The sequence below is a fragment of the Diachasma alloeum genome, unplaced genomic scaffold, assembly GCF_001412515.2.
Source record: "Diachasma alloeum isolate Michigan unplaced genomic scaffold, Dall2.0 Dall_scaffold_00302, whole genome shotgun sequence".
In the NCBI taxonomy this organism is placed as follows: Eukaryota; Metazoa; Arthropoda; class Insecta; order Hymenoptera; family Braconidae; genus Diachasma; species Diachasma alloeum.
Window position 1 is genome coordinate 150,176 of NW_021680441.1, and position 20,997 is coordinate 171,172.

A 20,997-nucleotide genomic window follows, 5' to 3' on the forward strand; every position below is an offset into this window, starting at 1 on the left:
GTGCTATTCTAATTATTGAAATAATATTAAAATTTACATTAACATTAACATGTTAATTACATTTTTCAAAGCGCTTTCGTTTGTTGGTAATCAAGAATTTAATAGAATTGACTCATTTTCAATTATTCCATTGAATATTCGCTCATTTGGGGGATAATTACATGAATTACAGCGATTTTCGGTCATTTTCAATACTTGTCCCACTGAAAAAAATTATAACCGCCGAACTACGGTGAAAGACAAACTCTAATTGGCACAAAAATTCCTTTCATTTTATTGACAATTTTTGGTGAAAATTTTAGATTAAAAAAATTTGCTTTCTCAGTAATTGACGAACGAAAAAAAAAGTTTCCTCGTATAAACCGCATCAAACTGAGGATAATGCTATGTATAACGTCTCATTTTGATGGGTTTTTCATGCTCTTTGAGTGTGCCAAAAAATCATGACACCCTCAATTATCAATATTTTTCTTTTTTCCAAAATTTTGTCTAATCTCCATCTTTTCAGAAAAAAAATTGAGACAATTTTTTTTGAAAATTTTTTAAAAAAATTTTTGAGAAAAAAAAATCCTCAGCATCGATTTTCTTGGCCTGCTGATTTGGGTTGGATCTGCTGATATTGAAGCGTTTAAACTGCATCTTTACTGTAATTGTGATGTTATTTTTTATACATGTTCTGAGTTGAATAAAACCTTTGTTTTTACGACATACTTTTCTTTTCTAGTGTAGTTGAGCATATGAATTTCAAAAATGAAAAAATATTTTTCATGTTTTTTATCAGTAAATTCGACAATGTTCAACTGTGAACTCCATTTTAATTATTTCTAACGAAGAACACGGATTTTATCCTGACGGATATGCATCCAAAAGACGTGAAATCAATATTACGAAGGTACGAAAACTAGATGAGGAAATAACAATAATAAAATATTCCATAAATGAAGGAAAATGTTGGCAATAACTATTTGGTCGCAGTATTACCTAGGCAGATTTGTCATACTGACTTCAAGAGTATCATGCAATCAGTCAAAGAGATTTTAATTCGCTTGCATTCGATGGTCAACATTCTGCAATAAAAACAGCCGAATTGACATTTAAAATAGACTTGAATCAAACACGTGATCAATGATGAAGTATTGAAACTTTTAGTTAGGTAGGTTTTGAACGATTCGACATTTGGAAATTATTGCGAATTTCTTCGTTGAAAAATTAATCAATGACAGGTTTATATATCGTGATATTATCAAATATAAGAGGGTATAATAGAAGCTAGAAGAGGTAGCTTTTTTTATTTTATATGCGCGCTTCTATAGAAAAACTTCAGGATGCAGAAAATTAGGGACAAAAATTACCCAATCAATAACCAATGTTTTATTGAAGAAGGCGACGTGAATACGAAAATGAATAGAAAATAGAGGTCATGTCGAATGAAACTCGTATCTTCGAAATTCCACACTTTGTAACGGCTTATTATAAGCGTTAGAGTATCTGACGAGTCTATTTTTAGTAGTTTTACTCAAGCGACTGTCGAAAAACATTATTAATTGGAAAATCGAAAGACCTTCGTGAGACATGTATAAACTTATATTATGCGATGTTTACTTAATTGACTGTAACGTGGTACAGTGGACGGAAAAAATAAAAATCAAGCAGTTGAAAAAATTTGGACTTTATTAAATCCTCGATTCGAATAGAAACGCTCGAAAGTGTATTTTCCATGCTATTGTATAGCGTAAGATTTTTTTATGGCGTGCTATAGTAGAAAGGAAATATTTCTCATTTTTCAGTAGAATTTTTTTCAATACTTGAAACCTCATTCAATTACTGATGAAATGGAATAATTTTTTTTCCTTGAAGAGCAATTTTCTTTCCCTTTGTTATTCCTGAGTTATGAATATTTGAAAAAATGTCAGAGGCATCATATTCAATTGCCTTCACTTCAGTAGCGAAGCGGTAAACCGGGTTAAGTCGATTTTGACTGTTGGTCAGTTTTTGACGAATATCTGGGAATCTAAAAGAGATGGAAAAATTTTTGTTATGACCTTTTTTGTAGAGTCAACTGAGGGTTATAAAAAAGGTAATGAGCAAAATTTTGCTATCTCTCTTAGATTCCGAGATATTTGTCAAAAAATGCCCAAAAGTCAAAATCGACTTAACCCGGTTTACCGCTTCGCTACTGAATTGAAAGCTCGAGTTGTAGAACAGTTCCTCAATAGTTTTTCCTCAATAGTTCATTATTTTTTTGGGTGTCATGGAAATTTCCCTTATTGAGAGTGGGGTACCCTCGGAGGTTATAGCTTGATGGAGGGATTACAAAAACATCCAAATTTCATTATTTTTTTTCTCGAAACTGAGATCTGAGGAAAATGTGCAAGAATTCTCAATGTTGCAGCATGCTTAGAAATTTCCCCCATGAATTTTCCAATTTTCTTTCATTATTATGACTTTTCAATCGAAACACCTTAAAAAAGCTTCCATTCGGAAGCAAAAACGAGCAGCAGAAACCTTCCCAACAACCTGCGAGATGTCGCCAGAAGTCGAAAAATTTCCTGACCTTCATGACACGTCTGAAGAATCAAACAATTCTCCCGCGGGAGCGCTGGAGATCGTCGCCGTGGAGCCCCGTAAATTCCAAGTACCGTGGTATACTGACGTTTAACGTCCAAGTGCTTCACCTCTCTCGAATTGATCGAAAAATTGAGTGCAAAAATGTTTAAATGATGTGAGAATTTCCGCAATAATTTCAAAATGAGCAGGATGGTGAGAAATGCCTGTCCAGGAGGCGGCCTGTACGTCGTGGAGGGTGAGGTCAGCCTCCTGATGACGGCTATGCGACGAGGAGTGAGATGGTCATCTCACTCGCATCAGGTGATTAAAAAAATTATAATGAAAAAATTCCCTGAATCATTCACAATTCTCGCGAATTTGGTATTTATTCTGTTTCGCCTGTCATCGAGCTTTTAACCTCGAAAAGTGGAGGTTTTAAAGAGACTTGGAGGTTAGGTCTGTCGTGTTGTCATTCTTGATGTTTCAGAGAGTAACAGATGTTTGAGAAAAATGGAGAATCAGTCGCTTTTTATTATTTACTAGGTGATGGCAGCGAGGAGATCCTGATATTTTCGTTATTGACTTTTTCCAAAAAATTCAGAAAACCGATTGGATTTGTTTTTACCTATCCCTAAGCTCAATCTCATTGTGAAGAATCATTTTTGCTTCCGAATGGAAGCATTGCAATCCTTCAAATTTAAGTTTTCTATTTTTTGTGTTATATCGACCCATTTTTACCCCAAAAGTGCGAAAATGCATTTTTGTGTATGTAACAAACTTTTTCTTCAATTTCTCCCTAATGAACCAATGGAATTCAATTTTTTTTTCGTAAATGAAGGTATTGCTAGGCCCTATCCATCGCCATTAAATAAAGTTTAATTCATTGGTTAATTTTTTTAATTTTCGATTTTTTTCACAATTCAGTTGTAACACGATAACTAAAGAAAAAACGTTATAAATTGATTGAATGACGGTTTAAAAAATTCGTTGGGATGTTCTTTTGACAGAGTTCAAAGACGAAAGTGATAGCAATACTCGTTATGTCGATTTCTGTGGAATTTTTCCAAATCAATTAGAATTTTAATAATAAAAAAAAAGTTGTGAATAACTCAAGGAAATTGGAGTTTTTTTTTATTTCTCAGGTTGTTCCAGGGTTAAAATCGAGCCTCAATTTCTTCTGAGAAATTTTTTTAAACAATTATTTAACAATAAATCATTTCAGAATTTCCCAATTGTCGAGAAAATTGCAATTGTTGAAAATTTTCTTCCAGTTTTTTTTTAAATTACAGACTCTGGTTCGTTCATGTTTTTTTGAATGACCTGAGAGGAGAAATTCGGTAAAAATGTTTTGTTTATGATAAACTCCCAATGAATTGATTTCATTTGTAGGATGAGGATCAAGATATTCTTATGAAAGGATTGTCCACCCTCAAAGAAGCACTGAGTGATGCCAGGAGTTTATCTCAGTTGGAACCTGGCGTGTTCCTGGCGCCTTTCCTCGAAATCATTCGATCAGAGGAGACCACTGGGCCTGTCACCAGTTTGGCACTTGCTGCTGTCAACAAAATGATTTCATACGGTCTTATAGGTAATTAATTTTCCGAATGACTTTCACTCAATTCTTGCATCGATGAAGTCCCTATATCAGCTGTTGCAGCGGAAAAGTAGGGAAAGTGTTACGTCATGAGTGTTACATAAAAGATTTTCTTCGCTTTTAAGTTATTTTCAATGAATTCAGAAAAATTTCAATTCTCCGAATAATAATTTAGATTTTTGGAAACTATTCCGATATTTGTCTTTATTCTCTCTTACTAATGACCAATTATAGGTAGTTTTATCGACTTTTAGATTGCATTTACAAAGATTTGTCTAAAATCAACTCGTTTTTTCGTAGTTTTCAAGAAATTTTGACTGTTCATATAATTTTCTTCAAAAAATAAAAAGTTTTCTGGATTCTAGATTTTGACGTGGAATCAGAATCAGAATTTTCATGATTAGAAATTGGGAAAAACGCTAAAAAATAATTCAAAGTTTAAATTTATTAGTTTCTACGCAACAGCAGTCAAACCGAAAAACGATCTTGATAAAATATCTCCGAATTTTGATGATCGACTCATATCACTACTAATTGAAAACAATAAAATTTCCTGTGGTGGAAAAAGTTCTGATTATTCTCTTATCTCTCCTTAAAATATGACATTTGAATTGAGAAAAATCTCAACTATTTATACGCTTTTCTTCAAAAAATAAGAAATTTTCTAGATTCTAGATTTTGCCTCGGAATACATCAAAATTTTCCTGATTAAAAATCAGGAAAAACTCTATATTCAAAAAACTGCGTGTTAAAAATCATGGTTCCCAGACTTAACAATTTCCTCCTCTGCGAATAATGTCATAACGTCACAGAATAATTTTTCTCATTCTCAGTCTCGACCGCCACTAAAAAACAGAAAAAAAAAATCATTCAAAGTTAAAATTTACTAGTTTTTGATAAAATACGAAGCTGAAACTAGCGAAAGATTCGACAGCAGAAGATTTGTCTCAGGCGAATCTATGTACAAATGTTTTCAAGTAGTACAAACTCTTTCGCACCAAAAAAACATTTGTAGACATGATTATTTGCCTCTCCTCCCCTTAAATATCCCCTCAAAATTAAATTTTCCGCGTCCGAATATTGACCTAGTTCCAGCTTCATTGACAAAATATCTCCAGAAAACTCCAACTCCTCAGCCATTAGCGGTCATTAAAACGATTTGATTAATCACTCGAACTTATAAAAAACGGAAGATCCCAGAAGATTTGCCTTTCTGCCAAAGTTAAAATAATCATTCTCATTAATCCATAAGTTCTTCGTGAAGAAGAATATCTCCGAATGTTGACGATCGATTCCCCACTCCCCAAAAATAATACTTAATATTCTCCAACTAGACCCCGAGCACCCAGCGATCGGTCCCTGCGTGGAGGGAGTGGCAGACGCGGTGACCCACGCGCGGTTCGTCGGCACCGACGCCTCTGGCGACGGAGTCGTCCTGATGCGAATCCTCCAAGTCCTCCGGACGCTAGTGCTCTCCCCAGCGGGCGATCACCTCTCCGACGAGAGCATCTGCGAAATAATGCTCAGTTGCTTCAGAATATGCTTCGAAACCCGATTGAGCGAGCTCCTCCGCAAAACCGCTGAGCACTGCCTTCGCCACATGTGTCAGCACCTCTTCGTGCGCCTCCCCCACTTCGCGGACGACACTCGAGTCCTCCCAAACATGAAGAAGATGCGAGCAAATGGCATCGAAAATTCTCGATCGAAAAATCGAAAGACGAAGAATCATCCGAAGCAAAAGGTCACCCCCAATCCGGATGAGGTCGACGAGACTGAAACGAAGGAGCTGCTGAGCCCAGTGGATCGAGTGTGTGCAGGTCACCTAGCAACGACTCCTGTGACGCCAGCGGGAAATATCGTGGACATGCAGGGGTCCCTGAACCAAAGCACCCCGGACAAACCGGAGGACGAAAAGGCCCCGAAAACCGAGGATTCGAAGTGCGAGCCCCCCTCTGGCCAGTCAGAGTGCCCCGAGGGTGACGCCAAACCCCAGGAGCAAGTCCCTCCCCCTCCAGGAGCGGCTGAATCCCCAGAAAATCCGGAAACCGAGGCTCAAAAATCAGAAAACCCCCGAATAAATCCCGAAAAGCCCGAAGAACCTGATAAATCAGAGACTACAACCGAGCCCCCACCCCAAACCGAAGGGGAAAAGAGCCCCGAATTGGTCCAGTCCCCCACAGGAAGTGTGGAGGACCTCTCAGTCGACGACACCGCCAGCACCACCACAGGATCCAAAGTGCCAACGATCAAAGTAGACCCAGAACACCTCGAGGAATACGTAAATAAACAGGGGGTTCGTTTCACCCCCCTCCAGCAACTGTCTCCCTACGGTGCCCTCTGCATCCGCGAGCTGTTTCGCTTCCTGGTCTCCCTCTGCAATCCCCTGGACAAGCAGAACACAGAGGTGATGACTCACCTTGGTCTCTCCCTCCTCCAAGTGGGCCTGGAGATATCGGCGGACGCTCTAGCCAACTTTCCCTCCCTCATTTCCCTGGTGAAGGACGAGCTCTGTCGAAATTTGATTCTCCTGTTGAGCACTGAAAGACTCTCGATCCTAGCAGCAGACCTTCAAGTCTCTTTTCTCCTGTTCGAGTCCCAGAGAGAACACCTGAAGTTCCAGCTGGAGCATTACATCCTGAAGCTGATGGACATCGTCAACTCTGACTCCAACAGAATATCCTATGAGCAGAGAGAACTAGCCCTCGAAGCCATCACGAGACTCTGGAGGATCCCTGGCCTGCCAGCAGAGTTATACCTCAATTACGACTGTGGCCTCTACTCCAGCAATTTGTACGAGGACCTGATGAAGATGCTGGCTGAGCACGCATCCGCCCTCATGGGCACCATGTACAGCATGCAATTCATCTCCCTAGACGCCATAATCCAGCTGATCGGTGGCATTGAGGCCCGATGCAAGGGCTACAAAGACCTGTGCAAGCCATCGCGTCACTCTGCCTCAGCCAATCTCCCCTCCAGAGAGCAACTGATGATGACGAAAGCCAACAAGCGCTGGTTGGCCCTGGCCACCGAGAAATTCAACGACAATCCTCGAGAGGGTATCGCCAAACTCATGGAGCACGGACTGCTCGGGGACGTTCCTGGTGAGCCTGATCCCGAAAAAATAGCGAAACTATTGCGAGAGAATCCAATGATGGATAAGAAGGCCATCGGCGAGTACATAAGTCGAAAGGAGAACAAGAACATTCTCAACTGTTTTGTGCAGAATTTCGATCTGAGGGACACGCGAGTGGATCAAGCCTTGAGGTCGTACTTGGAGTCCTTCAGACTCCCTGGGGAGGCTCCTCTGATCTCCCTCCTCCTCGAGAAATTCGCGGACCACTGGCACGACAGCAACGGTAGGCCATTCGCCTCGGCCGACGCAGCCTTCACCCTGGCCTACGCTGTAATAATGCTGAATGTCGATCAGCACAACTACAACGCTAAGAGACAGAGTAATCCTATGACAGCGGAGCAGTTCAAGCGAAACCTGAAGAAGGTGAATGGCAATGCGGATTTTGATCAGGATATGCTGGACGAGATTTACAATTCCATTAAAAACGAGGAGATTGTCATGCCAGCTGAGCAGACAGGATTGGTGAAGGAGAACTACCTCTGGAAGGTCCTGCTGAGGAGGGGATCATCCCCAGAGAGTGTCTACCTGAAAGTGGGGAATGAGGGTGAATTTGTGGACAAAGACCTGGCAGAGAGGGCCTGGGCTCCCATAATCAGCGCCCTGTGTCGTGCCTACGACAAAGCGCCGGATCGTGGACTCCAGCGTCGAGTGGCCCAGACATTCCTCTGCTGCGCAGCCATCAGCGCCCACTACAGCATGAACAGTGATCTGGACACTCTGATTGTCTCCCTGTGTAAATTCACCGGTCTGGCAACAGGTGGTGAGCCCGATCAGGTTGTTCTCCACCTTGGGGGTAGTGGGAGATGCCAGCTAGCAGCGAGAACCCTCTTCAAGATAACGCACTCCCACGGGAATGGGATCAGAGCCTCCTGGAAGAACATAATCGACTGCATGCAGACACTCTGCAAGGCTCGGCTGCTCCCCCAGTGTCTGACTGACGGTGAGGACTTCATCGATCCCTCAGGCAAGGTATCGTTGATCAGGGAGCCTGCCACGCCCAAGCAGCCCCCCCAGGAGCAGAGTATTCTCTCCAGTCTGTACTCTTACATCGCCCTGGACACCACGAGGGTCCCCCACCCAGCGGAGGCAACCACCAGAAAACGTGCGACCGACTGCATCGCCAATTGCAATCTCAAGCAGATAATTGAGGAGTCGAAATTCCTGGAAGTTGACTCTTTGCGATCACTAGTCGGCGCTCTGGTGTCAGTCAACTCCCACGACGAGGACATCTCCGTATTTCTCCTGGAGCTTCTCCTCGAGGTGACGATTCAGAATCGCGACAGAGTGATGAGCATCTGGTCGATTGTCCTCGCCCACATGGACGGATTGCTGACCACAGCTGCCAGGGAGAACCACCCCTACCTCCTGGAGCGAGTGACAGTGGGAATGTTGAGGCTGGCAATTAGATTACTCCGCAGTGAGGAGTTTGCGTACACAGTGTTGCCCCCACTGATGCCACTGACGCACCTCCAGTCAGCCACGACGACACCTCTAGCCAGGCAAATAGCATTTGGCCTCTTCGAGCTGCTGAAGACAGGTGCAGCCAATATTCACACGTCTGACGACTGGAGGGTGGTGTTCAGCCTGCTGGAGTGCTCGGGAGCTGGTGCCCTGGCCCCCAAACAGCAGGGGAACACTGTACTCGAGGAGACGTCATCGAGAACGTCTGTCCTGGACCAGAGGCCGATATCCCCAGTGCCTGAGTGGGTGTTGGTATCGCCAACAGGCACCGAGGCCCCACTACCAGTGGCAGCAGACACCATTGTCCTCGACAGGGATCTCCTCCCTCACGATGCAGCAGCCCTCGTCAAGTGCTGCGAGAGCCTGACATTCCTGGTTCGCGATGTTGCCCACGTGACCCCATTCAACTTTGAGCTGTGCATAAGGTGCATCAGAACACTGGCTGAGGCTGTCCTGCAGGCCCCAACCAAGAGGGCCAGGTTGTCCCAGGGGGCGATGGAGACACCGGGCTATCAGGAGTGTCCGATTCAGTTGTTGGAGCTCATGCACACCCTGCACACGAGAACGGCGCAGGTGTTCAGGTGGTGGGCAGAGGAGAATGGAAGTACTGAGACCATTTCACTGTGGCCACACGCCTGGAGGCCTCTTCTCCAGGGGATAGCCAGGCTCTGCTGCGACTCTCGGAGGCCTGTGCGAGCAGCTGCCATTACGTACCTCCAGAGTACACTTTTAGCCCACGACCTGAGCCAATTGTCAGCTGTCGAGTGGTCCCAGTGCCTCGAGCAAGTTCTTTTTCCACTTCTTGCTCAGTTGCTGGGGCCCATCTGTGGGAATGATCCTGTTGGGGTCGAGGAGACCAGGATTCGCGCTGCTATGCTGCTGTCCAAAGTCTTTCTGCATCATCTGACTCCTCTGCTGACACTGCCCGGGTTCTTGCCCCTTTGGCTCACCGTTTTGGATCTCATGAGGGCCTTCATGCATGCTGATAACAGCGAGCTGCTGTTTGAGGCCATTCCTGAAAGCCTGAAGAATATGCTGCTTGTTATGTCTAGTACTGGGGTGCTGACGTCGTCTTCCAATCTCTGGGAGCCAACGTGGAGGACCATCAATGGGTTTCTGCCTAATTTGAAGGGGGAACTGTTCCCGGATCCACCGAGGCTCGAGGAGGCAGAGAAAATTGGGTCGCAGTCCCCTGTTTTGAGTCTTGTGAGGGTTTCTGAGGCTGAGGGCATTCCAGTGCTCATTCCTGGAATGGGGGAGGCTGGAGCCTCGGGGGTGTATCCAGGATTGCGAGAGGGCGAGCCTCAGGGAGGGGTGAGGGAAGGGGTGGGGAGGGCTGGGGATGCCTCGGGGATTTCTGTGGCTGCTTCTGCCATCGGGGAGGATGGGGTACTTCTGAGTCGGTCACCAACGCATTCGGGGGTGCAGCAGCTGGGGGGGCAGCAGGAGAAAGTCGGCGGTGAGGAGAAGGTTGGGGTATGTGAGGCGGATCGACCTCTGGGGCAACCACCACAGGTGGAGGCTAGTCATGTAGGAAAATTCGAGGATGTTGGCAGGGGGGAGTATCCTGGAGGGGAGGGCAGGGAGCAGCAGGTGATCAATCTGCTCAGCCAACCACCTCCCAGCGTGTCCAGCCCTGTGGCTGTGCAACCCACCTCACAGGGGTACGAATTTTATCGGACCAGTGTTGGGGTCAGTGAGCAGGAGCTCGCTGGGAGGTATCACGATGTTACCCATGAAATTAAGGAGGAGGCGGGGGACTTCAGGCGCGACGGGAGCCCCAGCAAACATCCAAGTCAAGTGCGTATGCAAACTTTCAGTTTTTATAGTGAGAGAGTAACGTTTTTTCTTGTATTTACGAATTTTTCTGAGGAAGAATTACATTATATTAATCCGATAAAATTTTTTATCTACGATTTATATTCTTTGCTATTTTTTAAATGTATTCTATCAAAATGTGAGGATAGATATTGAATTGATGGGTATTCTTCCATTATTTGAAAAAATATATCAATTTTTAAACTTTACGGAGACTGAAAAATCGAAATTTTTATTTTCTTACTGATCACGTATCTTTTTTTTTTCACTTTCTTCCAGTGAAATTAGATCATAGAAAGGGAACATATTGATAGTTTTTCGGCATCTAAAAAAAATTAAGGAGGTAGCATAAAAAATGAAAAAGATGGAAATAGTTATATGAAAAATGTAGTACATAAAGAAATTTTTGAACAATATGTAATTGTGAAAAATATATAGATCATCATCCCAAAAAAAGTATCAATACTCTCCTTATTATTTAACATAATTATCTCTTCATTTGAAAATGAAAAAAACTGTTCCCACAATTTGTATACTACAATGGGATTAGAATCCAATAAATTTAATTTTCGTGAGAAGACCCGGTAAACCGCGATTTTAACCTCGCTTCGCTCGGTTTGGGTTGGGAAATTTTTGAACAATATGTAATTGTGAAAAATATATAGATCATCATCCCAAAAAAAGTATCAATACTCTCCTTATTATTTAACATAATTATCTCTTCATTTGAAAATGAAAAAAACTGTTCCCACAATTGGTATACTACAATGGGATTAGGATCCAATAAATTTAATTTTCGTGAGAAGACCCGGTAAACCGCGATTTTAACCTCGCTTCGCTCGGTTTGGGTTGGGAAATTTTTGAACAATATGTAATTGTGAAAAATATATAGATCATCATCCCAAAAAAAGTATCAATACTCTCCTTATTATTTAACATAATTATCTCTTCATTTGAAAATGAAAAAAACTGTTCCCACAATTTGTATACTACAATGGGATTAGAATCCAATAAATTTAATTTTCGTGAGAAGACCCGGTAAACCGCGATTCTTACCTCGCTTCGCTCGGTTTGATCGCGGTTTACGGGCCTTCTGACGAAAAATTGCATTCATCACACGGTGCAAAAGTATTTTCTGACGAATGTGATTATAGGCCTCGCCTTCGGCTCGACCTACAAAGCCACATTCGTCAGAAAATACTTTGTGGACCTTGTGATGAAAATAACTATTAATCTAACCGCAAAGAAAAATTGGAAAGAAAACAATAAAATAAATTAACATAATATAATATAATATAATGATTAAGGGGTTTCGGTTGAAAAGTCAAAGTAAAGAAAAAAGTGCATCATTGGGAATTCTTTTCCATGGCACCCAAAAACATAATGAACTATTAAGAAAAAACTAGTGAGTGATAAATAAAATCTTTCTTGAGAACACATATAAGTGTCAGATCTTTTTTAGATTTCATAAGAAAGTTATTTGAACAAATGATTCGGAAAATTATGAGTTTCGGGGCAGAATAACAGCAAATAAAAATTATTTGCACAGTAGTCTTCCCTTAAAACAGAATAATTTTATTTTTCCAGATGAATTCATCATCAGTAGCAACAACAATGTTCAACTCAGCAGCATATTTCGCCGACGATCCAGCTGCCGATCGTCTCTTCGCCGTAACCAACCCTTGACGGCTGTACATTTATTATGTATATTGTAACATATAATTATATCCATCATCGCTGTGTATCGACGCAGTCCAAATTTTTTTTAATGATTGGTGTCCATCAAAGAAAGGAGTTGTTGTGAGGAATTTTTAGAAGTGGAGAATGAAAAATGCGGTGAAGTGCGTAGATTCCTCTGAATTGTATATTCGGCACATAAATATATATATAATAATATATAATACAACAACCAAATTTTGTTAGATAATTTGTTTTTCCATCCTTAAATGACGAATATTTTTTAGTTCAATGGCATGCTTAAAATTCTTCTCGTTAGGCTTCCATTTCTATTTTTTTTCTTGCGTCGATGCAAAAATATCTCATGCGAAATTTATACAAATTATGTGAGTGACAATATATATCTATGGGCAAGACCAGAGTTTATACATAGAAAATATGCCCGTAAATTTTAGATAGAAATTTTTTAAAGTAAATATTGTTCTTTGGTGCTGGCTCAGTCTGGTTTCAATTTTCGTACAGTTCACATGAAGTTTATTATGTCCAGGAAAGTATTTGAAACAGAGAAAAGACAAAATATGACATGTAATGATGATTTGATTTCCAAAAGAGCACAGGTTTTCATTTTCTCGTCATTTTCATCGTCGTATGAACCTGAGAAATCAAATTTCATTGAATATTCAAGAACATTGACTGATTCATCAATAACAGGTCAATAGAAATTCCATGTAAATTATTCGTTGAAATTTGGCAAAATGGCTGAGAGTGAGAATGTCATTATTAATTTTGGCGGCGGTTGGAATAATTTTTCGACGAGAAATAACATAAATTTCCTGGCAAACCTTCGAGAATATAAATTTCACGTGAACCGACACAGTAAGGCACAATTAGTACATTGAATTTAACAATATTTGAACTCCTCCGATGTTAATGTACTCAAATAGCAGTCGAGTGTATTGCAGACGTTCCGGTCTCAACGTTTGCCACGTTTTCTCTAAACATAGACGAGTGCTTTAAATAGAAAAACCAGTTGGAGCAACAAACGTGAAAAGCAAAAGATCTCTCTTTCATTTCAAAATGAATGATACAAAACCATTTTATCATAAGTTTCATATTAATCCGCAAAATCTGCTTCTTCTCCTAACAATTAGATTTTTCCGTTCCTTCGATTCGATCGAAATCTTGCGGGATTACCAATGTGGAAGCTACAGCATCGTATGCTCGTTTTCTTCATCGAAAAAATTTTTGTTATTTTATCCAAGCTGTTTTGGCACTGTTCGCTGAATTAAATTCCTCTCACTGCACGCGTCTGCAGTAGTATCCCAGTGTCTTGCATTTTTCACAGAGATGCTGCGGGTGAACTTTACTTTGGTCAGAGACGTCCAAGCCGTCCGGTTTCTCTAGAGGCCGCTGAAAACAGTTTTTTTTCGTTCATTATCATTGCGGAATATTCTACTGCAATTTTTAGGGGGAGGGTCACCCCGGGAAGTAAACTTTCTTGCTTTTTTGGAAACATTTCTGAAAGTAATATTTTTTACGTGATTTTCAAATTCTGCACATGATTCTAATGAGAGGGTCACGGATGAACAAATTTTGATAGAAAAACTAGAGAATTCGTTAGAAAATTCTATTGGATTTCTGTTGACTCTCAAAAAGTCAATAGAATTCGATTTATCTAACTTATTCTATTGAAGTATTTTCTATAGAATTTCCTCGGCTCAAATTTTCCAAGTTTTTTTGTGGGATTTTCTTGATGAGAAGAAATTGAAAATAGAATTAAGAAACCAGAAAATTTAAGTCGAGGAAATTTTATAACAAATAGATGAAGAGAATAAGTCACATAGAAAAATCAAATTCCATTGACTTCTGTTGAATATGTTCTATTGAGCATTTCAATAGAATTGACTAGAAACTAATAGAAAGTTCAATAGAAATCCAGTAAAAATTGGTAATCATATCCAAAAAATTATTTCACAAATTTATATGTTGAGGATTTTTTCAGTTTCGGTTACAAAAAATGAAAAATTGTAATTTTGAGCTATCGGAGACAATTTCGATCTATAGAATCGGATGTCTGAAGAAAAAATAATGCAAAAAAAAGTACTTTTGAAAATTTCTCCTCGACAAATGAAAGTTTTTTTTCCTGAGGTAAATCTCCCCTTAATCAGCCATTTTATGAAGATTAGTACATGTGAGTTAAATGAATGATGGATTCCTCTAGAAATGCACGTGTGTTTTCAAGATAATTCGTCAAATTCGACTTTTTGATTGATCGTTCCTTTATTGGCCCTGACTAGCAATTAATCGAAACTTGTTCGTTTTCTAGATTAATTTTTCGATCATAGCCTCGCGAAGATGGCTAGATAACGCTGGGTAATGCTTGATTGGCCGAGCGTGAGAGGAGTAGGGAGTTGCCGGCCTCCACTGGCTGAGGCGCACATGTAGATTAGTTTGGATTGGCTCGAGCCAACGTGTGATCATTCCACCTCTCGACTTGTAAGTCGCGTCATGAGCAATTCCCGGGCTTTTAAAGTCCTCAAGTGTTGATAGTTGATCATTAATCAATGAGAAATATCTCAAACGTTCGTAATTGAATGAATTCCATGAATTCCTCGACAAAAGGAGGATGAAAAAAGTGAAGGATATGTAGGGAAATTTCCCTTTTTAAAAACAGAATGAAAGAACTTGGAAGTGACCTGAAGGGGAGAAATAATTTTTAAAAATGTTCAAAAACACGAGGTGGTTGACAGCTGTGAGCGCCAGCCATGGCGCATGGATCCCCCTCCCCTCCTCTCCCGTAAGGGGCTTTAAATATGGCGGCACACTCACCTCGCATTTTCAAACATTTTTTAAAATTATTTATCCTCTTCAGATCACCTTCAGTTCGCTTCATCCGATTTATAGAAAAGGAACAAATTTCTCTAAAAAATTTTAAAGTCATTTTCCGACTTTTCCATTCACTTTCGGCTGAAAATTCATGGTTCAAATTTTTTGGTAATTTTTTTTGCCTCCCGGGTTTCTTAGATCTTAAATTTATAATTGAAAAATGAGAAAAAATCATCAAGTTCCCTATTAATGTGAATGCGCTACTTGCATCGACTGTCCTAAATACACTCATCATTAAAATAATTCAATATCCAACGCGATGTAGAAAATTGACTCATTCCGTCACGTTTCACTGCGTCAAAACTCTACTAATTTTCCGCGAATAGACGCAAAAAATATTAAAAATCGTGACATTCTAGACAAACCCAAAGGATTTTTCTCATTATCAATTGCATCAAAGGACTTACGTAACGCAAAGAGGAGTTGAACGAGTGAGGCGGGGATGTTGATACTGATGCTGATGGCCCCAGACTCACCTGCTTGTGAGGATAAACGTTGATATGGCACTTGATACACTCCTGGCCCATGTTAGCCCAACTGTTTCCCGACATCCATTTGCGTTTGCATTTTGAACACTTGTACTCCCCGAAACAACGTTTTTTACCCTGGTATGGCGTCAGTCCCTCGCCTTTTGGTCTCGCCTGTTGAAAATTTATCGTAAAAATTATCATTTCCTTCTTAAACTGTGATATAATGTAATTGGGTGTGATGTCATGCGTGCTAGATGGAAGTTGTTGGTGAATGTTTTGTGGTACTTACTAATTACCACTCAATTGAGCGCACAGTCACGCGATGTCATTGTGTATAAACGGCAATTCTCGGTTAGATTGATTAAAGAAAGTCTTGGTATGGTTCAAATGAAAAAGTAGTTTTTTATTGGTCTGTTTGTGATCGAAGTTCTTCTTTTAGAAGTATTTGCATGAATAATTTTAGTAGTGAAACGGCAAAACGATTTAAGGCGATTTTGACTATTGGACAGTTTTAAATATAAATATCTCCGAATTTAAGGCGGATTGCAAAATTTTTGTTATGACACTTTTTGTAGAACATATTGAGAGCTACAAAAAATGTCTTTACGAAAATTTCGCTATCTCCCTTAGATTCGGAGATATTCCTCCCAAAAAAGTACTGATTCAAGTCGACGTCGGCTTGATTCTAGTCGATTTTCGAGTTGATTTAAGTTGAGTGACTCGGGTTGAAACCAATCCGGATTCCGGGTCTGATATGAGTCCAAAAGTGGTTTATTTCATGGAGAAACGTCTTGAGCCGACATCGGCTTGAGTCGAAGAATCGGCTTGAATCAAGTCGAAAAATGGGGTGATTTACGCCGAAATTCTGCCTGTTGTAGGTAGTAGATAACGACTTGATTCAAGTTAATTTTTCGATCTGATTTAAGTAAACTTTTCGGCTTGATTCAAGTCGATTTTTCAACATGATTTAAGTCGATTTTCCGGCCTGATTCAAGTCAATTTTTCGGCTTGATTCAAGTCGATTTTTTACTTTAATCAAACCAATTTTTCAACCTGATGTAAGTCGATTTTTCGGGTTAATTCACGTTATTTTTTCGACCCGATTTAAGTTTCAATAATTGACTTGAATCAAGTCGCAAGTCGATTTGAATCAGGTCGATGCTCCGTTTTGCATGTCTCCAAGTCAGACTTGACTCATGCCATCAATGCGACTTGAAATAGATCGATTCCCAGCACGATTCAGTCCAACTTGATTCAAACTAATTTTTCGACTTAACTCAAGACGACTTTTTTGGGTGTAAATTGACTCAATCGTTTTACCGCTTCGTGGATTTTTTCAAACCGAAAAAAAATACAACAAAAATGTAATGATGGCAGAAAAAGCTGCAATAAATATCTTCTAAAAAAACTCTTCAATTTCAATGGGCCTCCTATAAAACCCACACAGGAACAGACAATGTTTGTTGTGTCAATTAACGTCCAATTGAAGCGTCAGTCATGTATGCATTCCAAGGCACGCGTATCACTTGTTGTGAGGCCCCTACTGTCAATGTGCATTTAAAGCCCGAGTGGAAGTTGAAATAAAAATGGAGAGAAAAAAAAATTAGGGGAATTATATCGCGATGAGAGAAAGAGTGTACATAACGCACATGTGTTGAACATGCGTTCTTCAGGAGCATACGTCATTCCTCTACCTACTAGCTACTCAGACACTCGGCTAATCGCTACGAGAAATCGTTTATTGCTTCCAGAGGCGTCTCTTGTTTCCGTTTTTCTTACATTTTTCGTTCGACTTACTCACAGTTCCTTCTCAGTTATGAACATTTTCGAATATTTCAGGAGAATTCGGGAGCAAGAATAATTACGATGGAAAAATAGGATGACTAAATTTTTTTTGAAGTGTGCATGCAGTGAAAGCACCGATCCAATCGCACGTCCCAACTCAACGTTATTTAAAGCAGCTCAACATTATCCAAAAATATCCGAATATTCAGGGCCACTAAAATTCACCACTTATTCGCCTCTCAAACAAGGAAACAAATGCATCAATAAATAGGGGAAAGAGAGAGAAAATGAACCGTTTTTAATCGTCAGTAACTCAGGACCCTCAGAGTGAAATGGCGCGATTTGTTTTCACTGTCAAGGTATTTTTTTCAGACTGTCAGGTGAGACCTGATTCGTTCACTGAGAGAAATATCGTCATAATATCACAAAACTAATTTCTTGCGCGAAATATCTCATCTCTTGAGGATAAATTTCTTGGGATAAGAATTCCGGATAATGTGTCAGACAATGGGAGATTTCGGTGAAGTGTTCATGACTTGAACATGAAGATTTCATGATAAAGTGAGAATTTCTTGCCACAAGAAATCGGTTTTTTCGTATCAGAAGATGAGAAAATGACTAAAAATATTAAAGGCTTCGATTCAGTGAATCATGAATCAGGGACTTTCATATTGAATGAATAGAGAGTTTATGCAGAGGAAAATAACCTCCAGATATTAAAAAAATATAACCGTCGCTTACGCTCAATCGCTTTGAGTTCGAAGGGAAGCAATATCTTCTTTTCCTTCTGTCAAACTATTCTTGTGTTTTAAGGAATATTATCTCATTTCGAAAAAAGACATCATCTTTTCATTCAGTAACTTCCTCCTTAGCCCGAAGAGCACCGATTTCTTGACTAAAACCTACCATAAATTGATCGAAAATGGATGCGATGTTTTTCGCTCAAGAAATTATTTTTGTGATATGTGGAATTTTCTCGTAGTGTTCCAGGAAGGCTCATTTGTCCCTTATCTTCTAGTGTTAAATCACCTGCGGACAATCTCTGATGTAGTGGCCTTTCTTGAAGCACAAGTGACACAAATATGTCGACGGGGGTCTCTTCGTTGGCTTGCGATCCAATAGACCAAGCTCGTTAAAGTGCTCGGCCAGGTCTCCAATACTGTCCACTAAACTGCCACCAATTGGTACTGATCCAGGAGATAGTGGGCCTTTTTGGAGGTAGGACTGGTGATGGGCGTTTGCAGTGGGAAAATTACCCCACACGGTCGGCAAAAGTTTACTCTAATTGTCGGAAAGGAGAGAAATAAAGGATTGATGTGTTGAAAAATTATTTTGAACATTTTTCAATGTTTGCACGCACGAAAAAAATTCATGGAAAAACTTTGCGAATCCGATAGAAAATTCTATTAAAGTTTTGAACTTCTCTTGATAACTGTTTTAATTTTTTCCCGATTCTATTGGAGAATTTTTTATGGAAAAAATCATTGGAATACAGTGAAAAAACTGGAAAAATTTGAGCCGAGGAAATTCTGTGAAAAACGTCTGAGCAGAATGAGTTACATAAAAAAATCGAAATCTACTGACTCGTTCTATTGACTATTTTCTATTGACATGTTTTTCAATAGAAAATAGAATCGGCCAAAAACTAATAGAAAGCTCAATGGAGATCCAATAGAATTTTCCGCCGAATTCGCTAGGTTTTTCTAATAAAACTTTTCGTGCCTGGGATGATCCTTCAAATGAGTTTCACAATGTAAAATCTTTTCTCAGCTACCTGATCGTTATGTGGAGGTGTATTCTGATCGGTAATAGCCAGATACACCCAATTAAGGAGGTGTGGGGGGTAATTCGAGTGGATCGTCTGTTGAATTGAATTCTGATGATGATTCTGGGTGCTATCCTGCATCTGGAGATGGAGAGACTGCGGAGGTGGTCGGGGGTGACAAGCCGCCATTCTCACGGATCATAAATTGGCACTTGGATATTCAGGAAGAACTTCACTTCGAGAATTAAAAAAATATTGACGCACGAAATGCGAGTTTACAACTTTGCACAACTTATTTCACCACAGAAACCCTCGATGAGTTGATGGAAGTGTTTTTCAGATTTATTACGATTTTTAATGACTCATAAAAATGGAAAAATTAAGATCTTTGAATTTTTCGCTTTTTTCGTTAATGACATTCTCGAGAGATCCGATTATTCCAGCTCGCTACGGCCGGGCGGTGGACCCGACGTGCGGCTACTGAAGCTGCGGGGAGAAACTGAGACCCAAAGAGTCCGGAGTTTTCAGCTTGACACACACCGCCACATCCAAATGGTTTTATTTCCACGCATACCCTTCGTGTGGGTAAAATCTGTATACACTTTGAGATATATTCTCGGATTATTGTGAATGTCTTCCCCGAAATTTTAAACACTTTTGCTTCCGAATGGAAGCTTTGTAATCCAAAAAAAATTAATTCAAGGCCCGGGTACTATCTTTCGAATGTTTACTTGAATTTTTTTATCTTTCGCAATCCAAAATTGTCAATTGAGTGGTACATCATCTAGAAATTCCCAAAAATTACGATAGAATGATAAAAAAAAATAGGAAAAATTCTTAACTTTTTCAAACAGCGTTTTTAATTGAGATTCAGAATGAGTTGAAAAATGTGGAAATTACAAATATCTGATCTGCTGTGGGAAATTATCTATTAGCTTGCAAATGAATTGATTGAAAAGATTTGCAAATGAATGATTCATTCCGCAGTGAAAAAAAAATACTTTTAGTGCATTTGACTTCGTAGTTTCCGCAATATTCATTCAGAAAATATACGAAAGGTTTCAACAAACAATGCGATAATTTTTTTCATGATAAACCTGACCAAGTTTTTTCCTCGCTAAAGAGTTTTCCATTTTTTTCTTAAATTTTGAATGGGTATGTGGAGGAGACCAATTGTAATTGCCTTACTTCGTCTGGAGAATACAATGTTTATTTTAGTTGCCAAGACCCCCGCCATGTGCGACTTCTATTTTCGAGTTATTATGAAGCTCCCACACTCATTCACTCGAGTGCCTGAACCTCACATGTGTTTTTTCCGTTCCAGAAAGAGTTAAAATTCTGTTCTGGAGTTTGAGAAATCTTCCAGTCTCTGAAGAATTGTATCATCTTCAATTTTTTTCTCCCAAATTTTCTTCCGTGATTTTCGTTTGAAACAGCTGACGCAGTAATGTCTGCCATAAGTAAATCCCAATCATTTTTGTAGGAGATTATGAGTTTATTAATAGATAGATAAATTTATAGATAGATTTATGAATCTATCAAGCTCGTAGTAATTCTCATTGTCTTTCTTTTTCGCAGGTAGATGATAGGGGCAATAGCAAGATCTGGTGACGCCAGATTATCCAAAATTTATAAGTTATCCAAAATGAATTCAGTTGCAATGGACCTGCACACTGTTAGAAAAATACTCTCGAAATTTCAAGTGAAATAGCGTGAAATTTTTAACAACGACAAAGTTACGTGAATTTTCTGTACATTTCTTCACTGACAAATCAGTTAATTTCTCGAATATTCAAGTAATTCTCGATTTTCCGGTCCCTATGGCACTGAAAAACCTCCAGAATTTTGAAAATTCAGACAG

The 20,997-nt window shown here is 39.8% G+C and overlaps 2 protein-coding genes across 3 annotated transcripts; one reads left to right on the forward strand and one right to left on the reverse strand.

Annotated features, from left to right (window-relative positions):
* Nucleotides 1–2,607: 2,607 nt before the first annotated feature.
* LOC107039668 (Golgi-specific brefeldin A-resistance guanine nucleotide exchange factor 1) lies at nucleotides 2,608–12,467 on the forward strand. Its single transcript, XM_015259420.1, has 4 exons — nucleotides 2,608–2,868; nucleotides 3,937–4,135; nucleotides 5,476–10,535; nucleotides 12,141–12,467. The coding sequence occupies exons 1-4, from the start codon at nucleotides 2,749–2,751 to the stop codon at nucleotides 12,237–12,239; spliced, it is 5,478 nt and encodes a 1,825-aa protein (XP_015114906.1). The 5' UTR covers nucleotides 2,608–2,748; the 3' UTR covers nucleotides 12,240–12,467.
* On the reverse strand, nucleotides 12,396–19,655 carry LOC107039669 (zinc finger CCHC domain-containing protein 24). Of its 2 annotated transcripts, none has more exons than XM_015259421.2 (4): nucleotides 19,146–19,655; nucleotides 18,401–18,652; nucleotides 15,524–15,757; nucleotides 12,396–13,640 (listed from the first exon to the last, which is right to left on the reverse strand). In XM_015259421.2, the coding sequence occupies exons 1-4, from the start codon at nucleotides 19,323–19,325 to the stop codon at nucleotides 13,527–13,529; spliced, it is 780 nt and encodes a 259-aa protein (XP_015114907.1). In that variant the 5' UTR covers nucleotides 19,326–19,655; the 3' UTR covers nucleotides 12,396–13,526. The 2 variants fall into 2 exon arrangements, with proteins under 2 accessions (XP_015114907.1, XP_015114908.1); XM_015259422.2 differs by having other exon boundaries at nucleotides 15,593–15,757; nucleotides 19,146–19,654.
* Nucleotides 19,656–20,997: the final 1,342 nt, after the last annotated feature.